Source organism: Lemur catta, chromosome 21 (genome assembly GCF_020740605.2).
Source record: "Lemur catta isolate mLemCat1 chromosome 21, mLemCat1.pri, whole genome shotgun sequence".
Taxonomy (NCBI): Eukaryota; Metazoa; Chordata; class Mammalia; order Primates; family Lemuridae; genus Lemur; species Lemur catta.
In genome coordinates, this window is record NC_059148.1 from 7879069 (window position 1) to 7899127 (window position 20059).

Consider the following 20059-nt stretch of genomic DNA (forward strand, 5'->3'; position numbering starts at 1 on the left):
TAATTTTGAAGTCCAGTTTATCAGTTTTTCCTTTTATGGTTATGATTTCAGTTTTTCTCTAAGAATTCTTTGCCTGCCCCAAGGTTTCAAAGATCTCCTGCTTCCCTAGTAGAATCTGAGCTCCGTGAAGGCACACACCTTATGTTTTGTGGCCTGCTCTTCTCACTCGTGTCCAGCACAGTGCCTGGCCCTGAGGAGGTACACAGCTGTGTTCCTGGAAGGAGCAAATGAGTTTGTCTTGAGGATTTATAGTAATGGATTCCAAGCACTTGATACACTACCTGGCACATGCAAAATGAGCATGCAAGAATGTCATCTTGCCACGGCTGTTGTTCCTCTGGAGAGGAATTGGCCGTGCTATCCTGTGCCTATGAGCAAAATGTGGTGTGAGTGTTGGATAAAACTGCTGGTCGATGCTAAATCCGTTGAAAGAGAGCTCTCACTCCAGTTCTGCCCCACCCTCCTGCCCAGGTCTTATTCCTGAGTATATAGGTTCCCCTCTCCAAACCCCCATAAAATGTAAACTGATTGCAGGTTGCAATTCTTTTCTTTTCTTTCTTTTTTCTTTTTTTTTTTTTTTTTGAGACAGAGTCTCACTCTGTTGCCTGGGCTAGAGTGCCATGGCGTCAGCCTAGCTCACAGCAACCTCAAACTCCTGGGCTCAAGCAATCCTCCTGCCTCAGCCTCCCAAGTAGCTGGGACTACAGGCATGCGCCACCATGCCTGGCTAATTTTTTTCTATATATATTTTTAGTTGTCCATATAATTTCTTTCCATTTTTTTTCAGTAGAGACAGGGTCTTGCTCTCACTCAGGCTGGTCTCGAACTCCTGAACTCAAACAATCCACCCGCCTCGGCCTTCCAGAGTGCTAGGTGTGAGCCACCGCGCCCAGCCTATCTTTTCTTAAAAGTGTCATTCACTGAATAGATAGGCTTGGTGAACCTGCCCCTCCTCTCCCTCTCCTCTTTTCGACTATTGGTGCACTCTACCACACCCTGCTAATTTCATCCGCAGCTTCTTTGATATGACTCCCTAAAGGGCAATAACTCCTCAGACAGGTGACTTTTCCGAATAGCCCCTGGGGTGGTGGAATCCTGAGCAATGTTCTCCCCTCACTCCTCTACGTGGACCACAGAACTCCCATCATCACCAGTAGGGACAGGTTGTTGGCCAGCTCTGCTGTTACCTTGGACAGGGAGTATAGCTGCTGAGCATGGGGGATGCCAGCCACTTTCTCCTGCAGGTCTTGGGGTCACAAGGCTGACCTTGGAGAATGCCACACCGGAATAAAGAGACAAGACCCAAACATCAGCATTTACTTCTCATAAATAACAAACATTTTCTACATCCAGGAGATGAAGGGACCATTACCAGCCACCATTTATTTGCAGATACTGGCGCGGCTGCACTGCCCTGTGGCTTCTCCTTAAGCAGATGTTTGGGGAAGAGGGTCCTGCTTAAAACAAGTTACCCTAGAAGAGCCGGGGGAAGGGCCTAAAAAGGATGTGACCATAGAAAGTGAAAGAGGCGGCCAGGCACGGTGGCTCATGCCTGTAATCCTAGCACTCTGAGAGGTCGAGGTGGGAGAATTGCTTCAGGTCAGGAGTTCGAGACCAGCCTGAGCAAGAGGGAGACCCTCTCTCTACAAAGAATAGGAAACTTAGCCAAGTGTGGTGGTGTACACCTGTAGTCCCAGCTACCCAGGAAGCTGAGGCAGGAGGATCCCTTGAGCCCAGGAGTTCGAGGCTGTAGTGAGCTATGATCACGCCATTGCACTCCAGCTTGGGCAACAGACCAAGACCCTGTCTCAAAAAAGAAAAAAAAGTTGCAGACATATTTCAAAACCATGAGGGGAGTATTTGCGTGTTTAAAATGTTTTGGTATATCACTGGCTGTGTGCCAACCCTAAGATGAGGCACCAGTGTCTCTTGGTCCCCCTGAGCCCTTTACGGCCAGGCTCCACGGAGACTGCGTTTCTTAAGTCCTCTGGCTTTCATCTCAACAAAGAGAATGGATCAGAACTGGAAAGTCTCGCCCTGACCCTCTGAGTCAGAAAGCAGGCTGTCCTGGCCAGGGTGGCTCTGCTGGCTTCGGGTGAAAAAGCAGAGCCTGGTGCCCTGTGCCTGTCCTGCTGCTGCCAGCTCAATGTGGGACACTGAGCAGGTGGGTCAGCCCTTCTGGGAAGGAAGCTGGCTGCACTAGCTGGGTGTTTCGGTGAATAGAACAGCCTCGGGCCTGCCTGCCTGCCTTCATTTTGCTCACGAAACATCCCGTCCTTTCATTTTCCACGATCTGCACACGCCTCACTCCCTTTGAACTCTGGGCCCTCATGGGTGAGAGTCACCGGTCAGCTGGTGTCTGCACTCCCTTGCAGCTTGAGGTGCAGACGCTGGCGTTTGTGGTGCTGCCACCTGGCGATTGCCAGCGCGGAGGGTGCCCAGGCCTCCTGGGAGCAGCCGTCTTTTCTGGGCTTCACTGCTGAGGCACAGTGGCAGGCCACGCTGTGCAAAGCCCCTGCCAGTTTCTGCCTCCTGTCCTCCCTTTGCCCATGTGGGTCCCTCCCAGAGCGTTCGCCTCTGCAGAGGGCCTCCTGCGATTATTCCGTTGGCAGGATATGTGAGAGCTTAGCGACAGAGTGCGGCTGGAGTGATTTTCTCCTTTGGGCCTCATGACCACTACGGAAGTCGGGAGGGCAGGACAGGGCACGGATGACCCCCTCCATGCTTTACAGATGGAAGCATGAAGCCCAGCAGGCCTGAGTACTTGTCATGTGGTCCAGGGGCTGGGGCTTCTTTCCAAGCTGATTCCCCTATATCATGCAGGAAGCTGTCGGGCAGGGAGGGTGCGGGCAGGCCTGCTGGTGCTGTGGGGACGCGGCAGCTACTGGGAAGGGGCTGCAGGGGAGAGCTGCAGGGACTAGCAGGCTGGGGGCCCTTGAGGGGTGGCTGGAGGTGCCCCCTTGCCTCCATGAAAGGGGCAGATGGCATTTAGAACACTCTGTAGAGAAGGCCGGAGTTTGTAATATGATCACAGTTTATTCTGGAATACTCTGTGCGCTGTTTTGAATGCTTGTTTGTGCTTTTCTGGACTTCCTGGCTCTGCCCCCAGGTCAGTTCCCTGTGCTGCTGCGGACTGCCATTCTGATGAGGCGCTCCTCCATCACCAGCCGCGTCCCTTCTTGGGACCGTAGTGCATCCTGGGAAGCCATCTGGTCCTGAAGTCCCTCTGGGCCCGCTGAGTAGAGTGCTCCTCCGGAAGCCGCATTCCCCATCCCTGCTGGGCAGCACTTGTTCAGGACAGGCCCGTGCCAGGGGCTGGTTCAGATGCTGCCCACCTCTGAGGCCCCATTCCAGGCCCCCGTTATTCACTGTCTTACCTCAGGACAGAGGTGACCGTTCCATTCAGTAGGCCACTTAACAATATGCCCTGGGTTTTGTATTTTATATATCTGTGTTATCCGACAGTGGTCTCTGTCCTCTCTTGAAGGCGTCCAGAAAAGAGACTGCTGGTCTAGGTAGAACCCAGTGTCTACAGGAACCATTCTCCTAGAGTCGCTTGGTCGCTTGACCAGCAGCCTAGCCAGCCCTTGCTTTCGGATCCCCTCCCCTGTGCAGCAGATCTGAAATGTGGTGCTGGACAAATCTCCCATTCCCAGTAGCGCCATGTGTAGTGGGCGGAATGAGACCCGCAGAAAAGCCTGCCTTGGAAGCAGCTGCTAGCTCTTTCCAGGCGGAATGTCTGAGCGATGGAGGCTGCACTGCTCAGCCAGAGACACTGGGACCTCCTGTCCTGGGGGCACCCAGTGGGTGACCACTGCTGGTGCAGAGGGCTGCTGCTAAGGGGTCTCAGACCACGGTGGTGGAGACCCGTGCTAGTGGACTGTGGGCTGGGGGAGGAGGTAGGCTAGAATTTTCTCCTGCATTTCTTTCCTTCTTTATTTTATTTTTTTATGAGTATTGGCTGTGTGATCTGTACTTTGCTGAAAATGTTTTGATTTCCTTAACGATGTGACTGTGGGCACATGCTTCTGCTCACACTCTATTCTCCTCTTATTCTTTATGGGCAAATGTTGAACAGAAATCAATTCCAAACAATTTAGGCAGTATACCAAATTTCACGCAGTAATTTGAGACAGCTCAGTTTACATAATTTAAAAGTAGGCCAAGGCTTGCTGACAAAGAAGAAATTGAATTTAGAGAAAGAATCTGAATTTCTGCAGGGCATGAATCCTCCAATTCCCAAACATTGCCTGGTCTAAAGCAGTAGCTCTCCAAGTGTGCCCAAGGGTCTCGGGGTGGGGGTGGGGGGGCTGACCCTTTCAGGGGTGCCACGAGGTCAAAACATTTTCATCATAATGTCAAGGTGTCATTTGTCCCTTTCTCTCATTCTCTTACAAGCGTAAAGTGGCATTAAGCACATTCAGGATGTGTAACCATTACTACTGCCCATTTCCAGAACTTTTTCACCGTCCCAAACAGAAATTCTGTACCCATTAGATAATAACTCCCCATTCCCCTGACCCCAAGCCCCTGACAACCACCATTCTACTTTTCTGCCTTGATGACTTTGACTTCTCTAGGGACCTCACATAAGTGGCATCCTAAAGTATCTGCCGCTTTGTGTCTGGCTTCTTTCAGTGAGCATAACCGAAAGAAGGTTCGTTCATGCTGCAGAATGTGTCGGGATTTTCTTCTTTTTATGGCTGCTCACATGCACTTTTGCAGGAATGCAGCACACCAGGACTTGGTTGCCCGGGGCGTAGCGCACACCTGTTCCCTTTTACAGCTGAATAATACTCTTTTGCGTAGATATGCCTCATTTTGTTTGTCCATTCACCTCTTACAGCCATTCGGGTTGTTTCTGCTTCTTGGCTGTTGTGAAGACTGCTGCTGTGAACATTCGTGTGCAGGTATCTGTTTGAGTCCCTGCTTTCAGTTCTCTGGGGTACACACCTGTGAGTGGAATTGCTGGGTCCTGTGATAATTTGCTGTTTAACTTCTGAGCATGTACTTGGGATTCTTGTGTCTAAAAAGTTGAGAGTTTTAATTTCTGATACAGTAAACATTGATAGATAAAACCGCATAAGCGATAGCTCTGTGGGGTCTCCAGTAGTTTTAAGTGTGTAAGGAGTCTGGGGACAAAGAAGTGCAAGGACTGCTGGTGTGTTAGGCCTTCTTGTTTTGGGCCTGTGGCCTTGCGTGGGTGTGATGAGGGCACGGGTCATTTCCTAAAGCAGCAGCGTCCGTTGGCTGGGGAGAGCTGGCCTGCTTCTCCCGTGTTACCACAGAGAGACAGTCATCACAGGAAGGCCTGGGACAGGGCCTTGCAAGGCTCGCAGTGGGGAGAAGAGGTGTGGCAGAAATCGTGCTGCTTGCTTACAGAGGAATTGGGGAGGATATTGAGAAAGAAAGGAAGGAAATGTTGATACACTGCTCAGGCGATGCCAGTTCAGTCCATCAGAGTCACCGTCCGCCCTGTGTGCGACGCAAGCTCTGTCAAGCCACAGCCCTGTCATCTGGAGAATTGCCTGGCACAAAGTAGGCTAAGGTGTTACCCAGCGACCTCCATCTTCAGCTGTTTCCAGAACAGCCCCTCTACTACAGGTGGATCAGGAAGGGAGAGAAGCTTCCCTGTTGGAGAACTGTTGTTGGCACTTTGTTGTCTACTGGCAGAAATGGGAAGATGTTTGAGCAGTGCTGCTCACCAGGCATTCAGCATGGGCCTCCCTGTGCTGGGTGTTGGTGGGTGGTGTGGGGCGGGGATAAAGATTATTATGTCCCTGTACGTATACTCCAGAACAGGGTTTGGCGAACCTCACCTGCAGCTGGGCACTTTTTTTTTTTTTGCTTTGACATAAAGCTTTCTTGGGACACAGTCGTTCCCATGTATTCATATATTATCTGTGGCTGCATTGGGTCTGCAGCAGCAGGGCTGAGTAGGTGTGACAGAGACAGTGGTGGCCTGCACAGATGGGAACACTCACCATTGGGCTCTCGAAGAAAAAGTGTGCTGATGCTGCTGGAAATGGAAGACAGGATCAGAGGAGAGCTGCTTGGTAAAGCAGGGCTGGGCTGCGAAGTCAGGCCCCGACAGGGGAGTTTGGGGAAGGGTTCCTGGAAGATGGGGTGTCTTGGAACCTGGGGAGCAGGGATGCCATGGACTAAGGCCCAGCAGTGGAGAGCCCAGATGTGTTCAGGATGTAGCAAGACAAACATCTGCTGATAGCTTTTCTCCCTCTTCTTCTTCTTTTTTTGAGACAGAGTTTCACTCTGTTGCCTGGGCTAGAGTGCTGCGGCGTCAGCCTAGCTCACTGCAACCTCAAACTCCTGGGCTCAAGCGATCCTCCTGCCTCAGCCTCCCGAGTAGCTGGGACTACAGGCCTGCACCACCACGCCTGGCTAATTTTTTGTTTCTATTTTTAGTTGATTGGCTAATTTTTTTTTTCTATTTTTAGTAGAGACAGGGTCTTGCTCTTGCTCAGGGTGGTCTGGAACTCCTGACCTCAAGTGATCCCCCCACCTTGGCCTCTCAGAGTGCTAGGATTACAGGCGTGAGCTACTGCGCCCGGCCTAAATTAATTTATTTTTAATTAATGTATTTTTTAAATTTCAAAATTTTAATGGGGTATAAATGTCTTTGTTACATAGAAACATTGTATAATGCTCAAGTCAGGGGTTTTAGTGTGCCCATCACCAGAATAGTGTTCATTATACCTGATAGGTAAGTTTTTACCCCTCACCTCCTTCCCACCATCCCCCTTTTTGGTTTTTAATGTCCTTTATATCTCTCTTTATATCTCTTTGTGCCCATGTGTGCCCATTGTTGAACTCCCACTTATTAGTGAGAACATGTGGTGTTTGTTTTTCCATTCCTGAGATACTTCATTTGCAGTAATGGGTTCCATTGGGTTTGTTTTTTTTTTTTTTTTTTTTTTTTTTTTTGAGACAGAATCTTGCTCTGTCACCCCATCTAGAGTGCAGTGGTGTCATCAAAGCTCACTGCAGCCTCAAGCTCCTGGCCACAAGTGATCCTCCTGTCTCAGCCCGCAGAGTAGCTGGGACTACAGGGGTGCGCCATCATGCCTGGCTAATTTTTCTGTTTTTTATAGAGACGGGGTCTCACTCTTGCTCAGGCTACTCTCGAACTCCTGACCTCAAGTGATCCTCCTGTCTCAGCCTTCCAGAGTGCTAGGATTAACAGGCGTGAGCCACAGTGTCCGGCCTCCATTGGTCTTGATGCCTGTTTGATGCTTATGCCACACTGTCTAATTACTGTCCCTTTATTGTGAGTGCTGAAGTCAACTAATGTAAGTCTTCCAGTGTTATTCTTTCTTTTCAAAATTGTTTCGGGGCCGGGTGCGGTGGCTCACGCCTGTAATCCTAGCACTCTGGGAGGCTGAGGCGGGAGGATCACTCGAGGTCAGGAGTTCAAGACCAGCCTGAGCAAGAGTGAGACCCCATCTCTACTAAAAATAGAAAGAAATGATTTGGACAGCTAAAAAAATATATATATATAGAAAAAATGAGCCGGGCATGGTGGCGCATGCCTGTAGTCCTAGCTACTCGGGAGGCTGAGGCAGTAGGATCGCTTAAGCCCAGGAGTTTGAGGTTGCTGTGAGGTAGGCTGACGGCACGGCATTCTAGCCAGGGCAACAGAGCGAGACTCTTGTCTCATGGAAAAAAAAAAAAAATTGTTTCGGGTATTCTAAGTCCTTTGCATTTCCATATGAATTTTAGGGTTAGTTTGTCAATTTCTGTGAAAAGTCCTGCTTAAATATTTACTGGGGTTACATCGAATCTGTAGATCAATTTGGGTAAAATTGGTATCTTAACAGTTTTGAATCTACTGATCCATGAACACTGTATATCCTCCCCAAAGGTTTAGGTCTTTTAAAAATTTCTCTGAACAATATTTAAAATTTTCAGTGTATAGGATTTCACATCTTTTGTTAGATTTATTCCTGTTTTTTTAAATTTTTTTTTTGTAAAGATATTTTAATATAAGACTAATTTTTCTCAGGATATTTTAAATAACATTTTAAAATGAGATTTCCAAGTCAAGGAAACATGTCTTTGTTTTAAGTTTGTTGACTATTCTTAATAGTGCATTTTTTTTTTTTATCAGAGTGGATTGGGGCAATCAGGAATTCTATAATTGATCTTTGATTTGTTAGTGGATAGTCAAACAAACTTTCAAAAAAGTGTTAAGAATACTGGAATAAAAATTAGGCCATGAGCAGCCCCAAATAGCATAACAAGAAACATAATCTTAAAAAATGCCCTGAAAATGTATGTTTTAGCTGCAGATAAAACACACATTATTATTGTTGAAAACACCCTATTATTGTTGAAACTGCGCTTTGTAACATAGGGTAGCCCAGCTCATATAATGCCTCAATTGATTTTCCATTTACATGCTGAGAACTGGAAACAAATGCATAGGAAGTGTGTGCAGAAAAATCAAAAGAAAACCCTATACAAATGACGAGATTAATCATGGATATGGAATCAAGATTGACATTCCAGAATGCCATGAAAGCTGTTACTCCCACAATCACAGAAGCAATAGCAAGAGTTACCCACAGGGAACACACTGGATGAGGAATTAACAATAAGGCAACAATGAGCATAACTGCTGATGCAACCATGACATTTCGAACAGTATTTTCTAATACTGCGGCAAACTGATCAAAATATATGAATGCCGGGTTATACACTAGTAGGGGAATTTCACACTTTTCGGCTATGCTTCATAATTGGAATAACATTGTCTTCTTACTGATTGAGGAAGAAACATGCACAGTCTGAATGAAGCCCTGGGAAGAAATGATTTCATTTGATGATGAAATATTAATATCATGAATAAAAGCTGGAAAATAGTTTTCAAAACCAGAAATACCATTCATAAAAGCATTCTTATCATTAGGATCTTGTCCGCTACGTTTCATATATTGCACATACGCTTGTAACCAAAACTCCGTAAGATTTGCATCTACATAGTCATTTTTTTCAAAATCTTTTATACATTTTTCCAGTTTTTGCCTAACTTCTTCATCCCAGTAGTCAATACTTTTAGTAATGACAACCATAACCCTGGGACCATAGTCTGAAAAATACTCTTCCTCTATATTAAAATATGGTGTAATGTAGGAATCGTCACTTGCCAGATTTCGAAGGTCTAAACCTTCCTGCACTCGGAAACACCCGTATATACTACTGACAAGGTACAAAATGTATATCATCACTACAAAAAACTTGGACCGAGTATTTGTGAGAAAAGGACCAAAATAGTCTCTAAAGAATATATTCATTGGATGGACATCAGTTCCCTGTTCATCTACAGTAGAACCAATGGGAAACAGAACTTTTTCAATAAGGAATCTTTTTGGTCAGGAGTCTCTGGCTTTTTCAACTGGCGTAGGCAGACTACTACTCTTTTACCATCCAGGGCCATAAATCCTCCAAAACAAGTGATGTTATAAATATAACAAAAGAACAGGGTTGTTCCTGTATAGATGCAAAAGTATTGTACGGACCTGAAAGAGCTCATAACCCCTGTATAGAAGGCCAGGATGTTGGTGATGGAGGTGATTGTAATGGACACTGCCACCTTTGAATAGACATTGGACATCCGCCGTCGTATGCTTTCCACGAGGCTGGTCTTCTGCCAGGTAGAAATCATGATAAACGTCATCGACTCCAACACCTAGAATAAGAAATGGCGAATTTGCAACTGTGATCACAAATGGCACCCCGATGTGCAACAGCAGGCCAAAGCCACTCACCACTGCCAAGAAAGCAGAAATCACTCCAAAGACTGCAACCCATATTTTGTTTCGTACACAGTCCAACCTGTAGCATGATGTGATTGAAAACAGTGTGATTGGAATGTATGCCAAGTGAAACAAAGGGATCACTGTCTTAGAAGTTGCCACAAATTCCAGTTGTCTAGAAAGTGATGTAAAGCGGACCACCTTGATTTTCTTCAAGTTCAGACGGTTCTTAATGTTGTTGAATTGGTTCAGGCTCTTCCCCAGGGTGTTTCCTCTGAAGAAGCCTGTCAGGTAGATGGGGTGGCCTTCGTGGTGGAAGATGGGGAAGGTGACGTTTCTCAGGTCGAGCCTCCTGTTCTTCTGCCAAGTGTACAGGAGCAGGTTGGGGGGGCACGCAGAGGTCCTTGTACTTGATGCACACCTGTGTGTACGGGATCTGGGTGCCATTAACCTGTCCCACAGACAGAGACTGCACTGTGTCATCCAGTTTACTCACTTCTGTAAAGGTGGCTTCCTCCAGCAGCCAGTCGGCCGTGCCGACCACCAGGATGGAGGCGAAACTGGCCTCGGCGCTCCTCCTGGTGGCGGAGAAGCAGTAGGAGTCATTGGTGGTGAAGTGAGCCTGCACAAACCACCACTCGGCCTTGGCGGGGCCCTGATCGGGGTGTACTGCTCCTCGAGGTCTTCCTTTTCATCCCCTGGCAGGTAGAGCAGGCCGCTGCCGAGCGCCACCGCTGCCGAGCGTCAGCAGCACAGGCACCAGCAGGAAGAGCCAGGGGTGCTCACCCGCCACCCAGCCCAGCTGCCCGAAGGTGTGGGGCGTCTGGATTTCCGGCTCCCCCAGGGACAGGTCTCTCTTCCCTGACTCCCGCGACGGCTCATCCTGCAGCGTCGGCTGGTTCTCCAGCTCGATCGACGGTCGTTGCTCCGAGGCCTGCTCCGAGGCCTGCCCCGAAGGTGAGCTCTCTGGCCATTCCTGTCCCTGAGCCAACGCCGCAGGCTCCCGGGACGCGGGGCTTGCCGCGTCCAGCGCCTCCGACTCGGGCTCGGGGTCCGGCCCCACCGCCACCTCCTGCCGGCTCTTCGGCGACCGCTTGGCCTCCAGCGCCGCCTGGGAGCGACTGAGGCTCATTTCCGGGAAGCACAGGCGAGCCTCTCACTGGGGCCAGTGGGAGGAAAAGTCACTGCTGGCCGGAGCTGCCATCGCCACGCACCCCATGGTTTCCTGGAGATCCAAGGAAGTCTGTTTGAGCCGGGGCTGCTCGCCGAGGCCCGAGGCATCGTTGGGGAGCGCGTGGTTTTACCTGTCATGGTTTGACCTGTCGCCTGACAGGTTAGTTAGCCTGAAAGTTGTGGCGCGTCTGACCTCTCAGGAGTTCAGGAAATAGCAGAACCACTTCTTGGAGGCCATCAATTGCGAACCTGGCCTACAGGACTCAAAATTTATTGAGAGAATTTGGCCAGGTCCCAGGCACACACACAAATGGTGCCAGTCATGTGTGACCTGAGTGGCAGCCTTTACCTTTCCTGGGTTCACCCAGTAGCAGTTTGAGGTAAGGCTTTTGTGAACCTGATGCACTTGCCTTGGTTATTATTTTCATTCTCTGGCATCACACATGGCATGGACATACATTCTCCCCTTTCAACTCTGCTCGTCTTTCTCTGGTGCCGGCCACTCTGGTCTTAAAACCTTACAGACACCAAGCAAGAAGTTCAAACGTAGACCAGACTTTCTGCCTCTTGGCCCCCGCAGGCTGTCAAGTCAGCTCCCAGCCACTGCCCACTTATGGGCACAGGCACCTGCACAGCCTCGGAGTCCGCGCTGGGCCCCACCCGTGAACGACGACCGTGAACGCAGGAGGCTGGGGGCTGAGTGCTGTCCCCGGTTCCCCAAAGGCAGGTGCGCTTTGTTGTGCTTGGGGAGGGGAGAATCCCCACAAAGCGCCTCAGGTCCTCAAGTGTGGGTGGTGGCTGGTGCCAGACGGGCCCAGCGAGGCCCCCTCCGCCAAGTGATTGTTCACCCACCGCGCCAAGCACGCAAACCACCTGCCGCGCAGGGCTGAAGGAGCCGAAAAATTAACACGCGACCACGCGGACACCAACTCAGGCTGCTCTGCCGGGAGAATTTAACTATAAAATTATGTCGACGCTGCAAACGCTGAGCCTTGAAGAAGAAAACGGGATGGACCCGCGAACCGGCACAGGAGACTTTCTAGGCCCGGGAACAGCCCTCGTGGGACCCTGGCAGGCTCAGTACCCGCGAGCAGAGAGAAACGTGAGGAAACTTGGGTGCTAGAGTCTCCTCCTGACACCGGAACGCCAGAGTGTCCCCTTCCTGCGTCCCGACCCGCCTGCCACGGGGGGGGGGGGGGGGGGGCGCGGGGGCGCGGGTAACGCAGGGAAGGGGATCCAGGCCGCGTGCTCAGCGCCCCGCCCCGTGACCTCAGCCCCGCACCCTTCCCCCGCCCGTGACCTCAGCCCCGCACCCTCCCCCCTCCACCCCGTGACCTCAGCCCCGCCCCGATGCGGGGCTGCAGCTGGGAGTTGAGCGGCGGCAGAACCGGAAACCCCCCCGCCGGGTCCACCACGTGCACCGACCCGCCAAGATGGGGCGCAGGCCAGGGGCGCCGCGGCACCCCCAGGCTCCAATTCGGGGTATCCCCGGCCACGAAGTCGGGGAGCCGCGGCAGAGGGGTCTCGCCTGTCCCCCGCCTCATATGCGGGGTAACGGGGCCACGAAGACGGGAAGCGGCATCGGGGACGCCCAGGGCCCCGCGGGTTCCCATTCCGGGTTCCTCAGACCGGGAAGTCGGGGAGCGGCAGCAGAGGGGTCCTGCCCGCCCCGGCCTCATATTTGGGGTTCCTCTGCCAGGAAGTTGCATGTGGCGGTGCCCCACGCCCCCCGGCTGCCGCCCCGGTCTTGGCAGGAAGTCTGGTTTTTTAATTGTTTCATGCTCTTATTTATAGTCGTTTTTTAAATATGTGAATTTCTGGTAGAATTTGTATAGAATTGGTATTACTTCTTTCTTCCTCAAATATTTGGTGGAATTTGCCAGTGAATTTTCTTTATGTGAAGGTTTTAACTGAAAATTCAATTTCTTCTTTCTCTCTTGCTTTTTTTTGTTTAAAGACACAGTCTTGCTTTGTCACCAGGGTTAGAGTACATTATTGCTCATGCAGCCTCAAACTCCTGGGCTCAAGGGATCCTCTCACCTCAGCTTCTGGAGTGGCTGGGACTGCATACCACCACACCCAGCTATTTATTTGTCTATTTTTTCCAGAGACGAGGTTTCACTCACTGTGTTGCCCATGCTGGTCTCGAACTCCTGGGCCTGAGTGATTCTTCTGCCTCAGCCTCCTGAGTAGCTGGGATTACAGCTCAATTCCTTTTACAGCTATAGGGCTATTCAGGTTACTGATTTCTTTTTGAGTGAGCTTTGTGCATTTCATCTTTCAAAGAGTTTGTACATTTCACCTAAATTGTCACATTTATTGACATGAAGTCATTCATACTATTCCCTTTATTCTTCACCCTCTCCTTTATTATCTTCTTAAATTTCTCTGGAATCTGTAGTGATTACACTGATAGTGATATTTTGTGATTTTTATTTTTTTCTAATTGGTCTAGCTAGGAATTTATTAATGCTATATTGATCTCAATAAAACAGCTTCGGTTTTCATTATTTGCTCTATTTTTGTTTTTATTTTCATCGATTTCCACTCTAATCTTTATTATTTCTTGTTGCTGAGTTTCATTTGCTCTTTTTTTTTTTTTTGAGACAGAGTCTTGCTTTGTTGCTCGGGCTAGAGTAAGTGCCATGGCATCAGCCTAGCTCACAGCAACCTCAAACTCCTGGGCTTAAGCGATCCTATTGCCTCAGCCTCCCGAGTAGCTGGGACTATAGGCATGCGCCACCATGCCCGGCTAATTTTTTCTATTTTTAGTAGAGACGGGGTCTCGCTCTCGCTCAGGCTGATCTCCTGACCTCAAGCGATCTTCTCGCCTCGGCCTCCCAGAGTGCTGGGGTTACAGGCGTGAGCCACCGCGCCTGGCCTATCCCCAAAGGTTGTTGCCATGACCTTTACTCTTGACCGGTCTGCTTTTGCTGTGACTGGACCACGCCCACCTCTTGGTAGTGATGGCTTTGGTGGTGCTTTGTCTTCTCGTGCCGGTAATGCCATGTTTCATCTCCTGTCACAATTCTTCAAAGAAATGCTTCAGGACTTTGATCTCACTTATTTAAAATTTCTATTGAAAGTTCTGGGCTGGGTGTGGTTCATGCCTGTAATCCCAGCACTTCGGGAGGCCAAGGTGGGAGGATCGCTTGAGATCACGAGTGTGTGGTTGTAGTGATGACACCACTGCACTCCAGCCTGGGTGACAGAGGGAGACCCTGTCTCAAAAAAAGAAAAAAAGAATGTTTTCTTGTCTGCAGCTGACCTGCGCATAACGGTTTTGGCATCCATTGAATGGAAATTTCGTTCAACTTTAATTTTTTGGTCAGAATAGTGTAAGCTGCACCAATTGAGATGTCTGCAGTATTCGCTGTTGTTTCTGCTGTCCTCTTCCATGAGGGCCCGAAAAAGCTTTTTTTTTTTCCTCACAAAGTGATGTGGGTGGTCTGCCACGGCGGGCTCTGTCTTTCACATTGTCTTGTCCCTTCTTGAAATGAGTCATCCACTTGTACACTGCTGATTTCTTTGGGGCATTGTCCCATAAACTTTTTGTAAAGCATCATTGATTTCACCATTCTTCTATTGAAGCTTCATAAATTTAATGTGTTTTTGCTTCAATTTTATCGGAATTTGTATTGCTCTGATAAGGGGCTCTGTTAAATCTGATGTCTTTTCCTTTTTAGTGCCTCAAACTAGATCCTATTCAGACAGGTTATAACAAATTAGTATGAGTTTTATTTTGGTGCAAAAAATTTTGAAATCCAGTTTTTTCATAATATGCATTTGCCATGAACTTGTTGATGATCCCTTGTATTATGATCAATGTTACGAGCACATTTGGAAAGAGTGTCTGTTCTGCTGCCCTGGATGGAGTGTTCTGTAAACGTTAGTTGACAGTGGTGTTCAGGTTGTATCCTTGCTGATTTTCTGTCTGCTTGTTCTGTTAACAGGGGTACTGAAATCTGACTGTATTTGTGGATTTGTCTAGCAGTTATAGCAGTTTGTCTTCGTGCATTTTGAAGTTCTGTTTAATAGATGCATAAACATTTAGGATTATGTCTTCTTGATGAATCAACACTTTTATCATTGTTAAATGACTTTCTTTATTCCTGGTAATATTATTTGCTTTGAAGTCTACTTTGTGTGATATTAATATAGTCACTCCAGCTACCTTTTCATCAGTGTTAACTTGATATATCTTTTTCTGTTCTTTTATTTTTACCTGTTTTCATCATTTTATGAAGTTTCTTTTAGGCAATATGTAGTTGCGTCTTGTTTTTTTACCTATCTGACAAATTCTGCCTTTCAGTTGGGGTGTTTAGGTCACTCCATATGCTTACTGATTAGGGGAGTTTAATTAAAATCTGCTATTTTGTGATTTGTTTTCTGTTGGTACCATCTTTTTCCTTTTTTCTGACTTCTGATTTCTTTCTTTCTTTCTTTTTTTTTAAATTTCAGAATATTATGGGGGTATGAATATTTTGGTTACATATATTGCCTTTGCATCACCCAAGCCAGAGCTACAAGCTTACCCATCCCCCAGATAGTGCACTCCACATCCATTAATTATGAATTTGCCCATCCCCTTCACCCCCTTCCCACCTGCACGGCACCTGATGAATATTACTTCCATGACTTCTGATTATTTTTTATTCTATTTTGTCTTTGTAGGCTTATTTGCTATAACTCTTGTTATGTTATTTTGGTGGTATTCATCTTTAACTTATTGTAGTCTACCTTCGATTGATAGACCACTTTACCTATAGTATAAGAACTGTAAGACAGTGTGTTCTGTCTTCCCAGCTTTAGTGTTATTACTGCCAGAATTTTACTTCTGCATGTTATAAACCCCACAGTATAGGATACATGTTTTTGCTTTAAATGATTTTAGGTTGACAGCATTTTCCCTTTTCCTTTCAGAACTTAAAAATGTCACCTCACTATTTTGTAGGCTGTGTTGTTTCTAATGAGAAATCTGTCATCTTGACCTTTTTCTTTGCAGAATACATTTTCTCTTTGGCTGCTTTTAAGATTTTTCCCTATCACTGGTTTTGAGCAGTTCCATTCCAATGTGACTTGGAGTCATTTTCTTTATGTTTCTCGTACTTGGGGTTCATTGAGCTCCTTGGATTTGTGGGTTTATAGTTTCTGTTAAATTGGGAATTTTTTTGCCATTGTTTTGTCAAATATTTTGACCGTTCCCCACTCTGGTGACATGTATGTGCCCCACTCTGGGTGTGTAGAGTTGTTCCACAGCTCACTGATGGTCTGCACATTCTTTCTGGTCTTTTTCATTTTGCGTTTTAGTTCAGAGAGTTTCTGTTGTTATGTCTTCAAGTCACTGATCTTTTCTTCTACAAAGTCTAATCTGTTAGTCCTCTGCAGTGTGTTTTTCATCTCAGGTGTTGTAGTTTCATCTGTAGGTAGCAGGTTCTTAAAGGGTCAGACAGTAAATATTTTCAGCCTTGCAGGCCATAGCGTCTCTCAGCTCTGCTGCTGTAGCTCAAGAGCAGCCATAGATGATACGTATTTGTGGCTGTGTCCCAATAAAACTTTATTTAAAAAACAGGTGGAAAGGGCAGAATTTGGTCTGTGGACTACGATTTGCTGACTCCAACCTCAGTTCAAGCTGTTACTCTGTTGAGTTATTTAATACTTCCCTGTGGTCCCCGTGTTACTGTACAATTGCTCCCAGAAACCATGGCCAGATTTACCTTGCTTAAAACACAGGTCCTCTCATGTTACTTACAGGCTAGGTAACCTCTGGCACCCCACGACGTACTAAAGGTCAGAACGCTCTTACCCTCAGAGCCTCCACGAGCTGGTCCTTCTGACATTTCCAGACGTATCTGCAGTGAGTCTCCATCTGTCAGCTCACACAGTCTGCTTGGCATGCCCCCCCCCCATATTTCCTTAAGTCCTGCCTTTTCTGGGGTACTCTATTAACTCATGTCCCGTGTGAGACCATCGCCTTCCTCAGAAGCCCTGTTCGCATCCTGCCTCCTCTGAGAAGCATCGCAGAGCCCGCAGCTGGAGGCGCTTTCTCCTGCCAGGTGTTGGGCACGCCATGTGCACACTCCAGCGGACACTGCCTCCGTTCGCTCTTTGTCACAAACCTATGTGTGTCCCCACGCTGTCAGCCTAGAATCTCAGGAGGTGAGAGGTGTGCCCTCTCGTCTGTCTGCTATAACCCCGTGCAGAGCCCGACTCAGGGTGCATGTCTGAAGTGACACATAACAATCATTGTCTGGGGGGGGTCTTGCTCTGTTGTTTCTTGACTCCTCCTTTGGGAACGTGTGTCCCGCCTGGTCTCCTCAGGACCTGGTGGCGGCAGTGCCTTTGCCACTCCGGTCAATCTTCCTGCTGTCCCTTCCTCAACGGCCTCTTGCCCTTTGGTTCCACAGAGCTGCGGTGCAACCCCGGGCAGTTTGCCTGTCGCAGCGGCACCATCCAGTGCATCCCCCTCCCCTGGCAGTGTGACGGCTGGGTGACTTGTGAGGATGAGAGCGACGAAGCCGACTGTCCAGGTGAGTGTGTCGAGCAGGAGGCATGCACATGACCCTGCCTCTTTGTCGCATCTGAGCAGCCGTGCCTCTCCTGCAGAGTGGAGACAGTGTGGCCTGGTGACCTGTGCTGTTGCCACGTTGGAAAGTTAGTTTGAGCTGACCCTCCCTCTCTCTTTCTTTCTCACACTATCTTTTTAAAAAAATAGCTGCCCAACATAGGCAGATCCCAGCACGTTTAAGACGGCAGGGCCTGGCAGTGGGGAGGCGAGCGGGGTGCCCAGGACACCACATTTACAGAGGTACTGCCGGCCCTGGACTTGCACAACCCCTTGCATGAACCCCTCCTGGGGGGCTGAGCCCTGGGGCTTCTCTGGCCTCACCCTCGTCCTGGCTCTGGATGTGGGTGTCTCGAGACGTGGCTAGGATCGTGGCTAGCTATGGTCCTGAGAGCATGTGTTTCCGACAGGCCTCTGTGCTCCCTCCCCCTCCTGCTCATTCACTGGTAACCTCGCACTCCTGGGTTTTCTCCTGGCCACGTGTAGCCTCCTGAAAATGTATGGCCAGGCCATACAAGGTGTAAGTCAGTGGTTTTCCATCTGGTTTCCACCCCGCACCCTCCAGGAATATCCCATACCATACAAATAACAGTGTTCCCTACATCTGTCGTTCTCAGCTTGGGTTGGGTGGAAGGTGTAGCTTCTTGAACATGCTTGTACATGCATACACAGATTTAAGACTCTACATGGTTCTGTGAAGCCCCTAAGAGGAAGATGTCTTACCCCAGCTTGAGAAACACAGGCCTAAACGCTCACTCAGCCTGGCATTAAGACTCCTTCACAGTCGGGCAGAGGTCTACTTTGCCAGCCTGATTTAGCACTACTTCCCTTGCGGTGGCTCAGCTGGGCTGTTTCCCGCGTGCACCCCATTAATGATTTCCTAGCTGCACGCTTCCTCTGTGCCTTCCTGTCTTCCTGGGATCCCCTTACTCTGTTTCTGCTTGGACAAATCCTCCTGTCCCTCCAGCCCTGCCTCGGATGTCACTGCAGTGACAGGGTGTCTCTGGCCCTCCTGGCTGCATGTTGACCCCTTCCACCACCCAGCCTGTCCCTCTCATCTAGCATCCAGAACTGCTGGTGATTCTCACCGTTGCTGGGGCTCGTGCTTGAGCCCTCGTTCCGGACCACAAGTTCCCCAAGGGCAGGAAACTTTCCCCTTCCTCAGTGGGCCCTGGCCTAGGATGGGAAAGCTGTGCTGTAATTCCTATAGGCCCAGTGCTGAAGGAAAACTGATTGGTTCCAACCAGAGGGATCAGGTAGGGCATCAGATAGAGGATGACATTTGAGCTCTTTGAGGAGGTTCCAAAATCAGAAGCAGAGATGGTCTGGACAGACTCTATTTGCCTGTGAAGAACGCTGCCTAGAGGGAACCCCTCCTAATCCTCTCCTGAGCCCATTCCTCCTTCTTCAGGTCATGCATGTCTTTGGGGGAGGCGTTTGCCTTTCCACATGAGGGTTTGAATGGTGGTGGCCCAATCAGGAGCCCTGGGGCGTTCCTGTGTCCGGGAGCCCATCTGGGGGCTCCTTGGTCAAAGCGCAGCTGTGGGGTGCAGATGCTCTATGTCGGTCAGCCTGGGGGGCCACGTGGTCTTGGGTGGGAGCCTCGCCTGACCTGACTCCCAGGGTGAGACCGTATAGCCTCCTGGAGAATTTCCTGCAGAGAGAACCAAGTGGTTCTTGGCTTGCTTTCAAATGGAAGCATAGCTTATTTGCTGTTCTCGGAGTGTCACTTGGCTTTGCTTTTAAGGTTGTGTGTAATAGCTGTCCTGCTATAGATACTGAAAACAGTAGTAGCCATGCTCGTGGTTGCTGTCTTGTTCATCTTGCTGTGGACTTGTTGAAGGCAAGGACTAGATCTGATTTCTCTTTTGGACCACGCAGCCTAGCACGGAGGAGGGTCAGCTTTGTGCTTGTGTTTTGGCTTGAAGTTACATAGGTTGCCGTAGTTTTTCCCCAGAGAGAAAAATAAAATCGATCCTACAGAAGCTCAGGGTCATGAATAGGTGGCCTGCTCTAGGACCAGAGCAGTGAGGGAGGACAATGAGGAATGGTGTGTGCAAACTCACGGAGGCGTAGCGGGGCCTGGGGTGTTCAAGGACTGAGAAGGCCATTGCCCTGGCAGGGCTCACCCAGCGTCCCCTTGACTCGTGATCCTGTGTCTGCCGTGTGGGGTAGAACTTTATCACACTGGAGGGGGGTTGGTGGGGGTGGTGAGAAGATTGATTCCTGAATATTTTCAATGTTGGGATTCTGAAAAATTTAAATTATAAAAATACACAAATGGGCCGGGCATGGTGGCTCACACCTATAATCCCAGCACTTTAGGAGGCTGTCGGGGCGGGGGGGGATCACTTGAGGCCAGGAGTTTGAGGTCACAGCGAGCTTTGATCTCACTCTACCCTGGGCAACAGAGCGAGACCCTGCCTCTTTGAAAAAAAAAAAAATGTATATATGTGTATGTATATATATAAAACACACATATATGAAGAATAATATACTTATCATCTCACTTCCCTGAATTAATAACCCCTAAAATTTTGTCTTTTTT

The 20059-nt window shown here is 48.7% G+C and overlaps 2 protein-coding genes across 7 annotated transcripts in view; one reads left to right on the forward strand and one right to left on the reverse strand.

Moving 5' to 3' along the window:
- The window catches only part of DGCR2 (DiGeorge syndrome critical region gene 2), an 83085-nt gene that overhangs the window by 14680 nt on the left and 48346 nt on the right, over nt 1-20059 (forward strand). For 2 of the 6 annotated variants that reach the window (XM_045535208.1, XM_045535209.1), the window contains exons 1-2: nt 5018-5604; nt 17354-17476. The exons of 2 other annotated variants lie outside the window; for them this stretch is intronic. In XM_045535208.1, the coding sequence (XP_045391164.1) occupies nt 5442-5604; nt 17354-17476 (286 nt within the window). In that variant the 5' untranslated portion in view covers nt 5018-5441. Of the gene's footprint in view, nt 1-5017; nt 5605-17353; nt 17477-20059 lie in introns of those variants that run through there. 2 more of the 6 variants (XM_045535210.1, XM_045535211.1) reach the window with 1 other exon arrangement.
- Nucleotides 8634-10905, reverse strand: LOC123626159 (patched domain-containing protein 3-like). Its single transcript, XM_045535048.1, is given in 6 exon segments — nt 8634-9358; nt 9361-9689; nt 9691-10151; nt 10153-10430; nt 10433-10505; nt 10507-10905. Coding segments are annotated over 6 exon segments (2148 nt in total). The 3' UTR covers nt 8634-8750.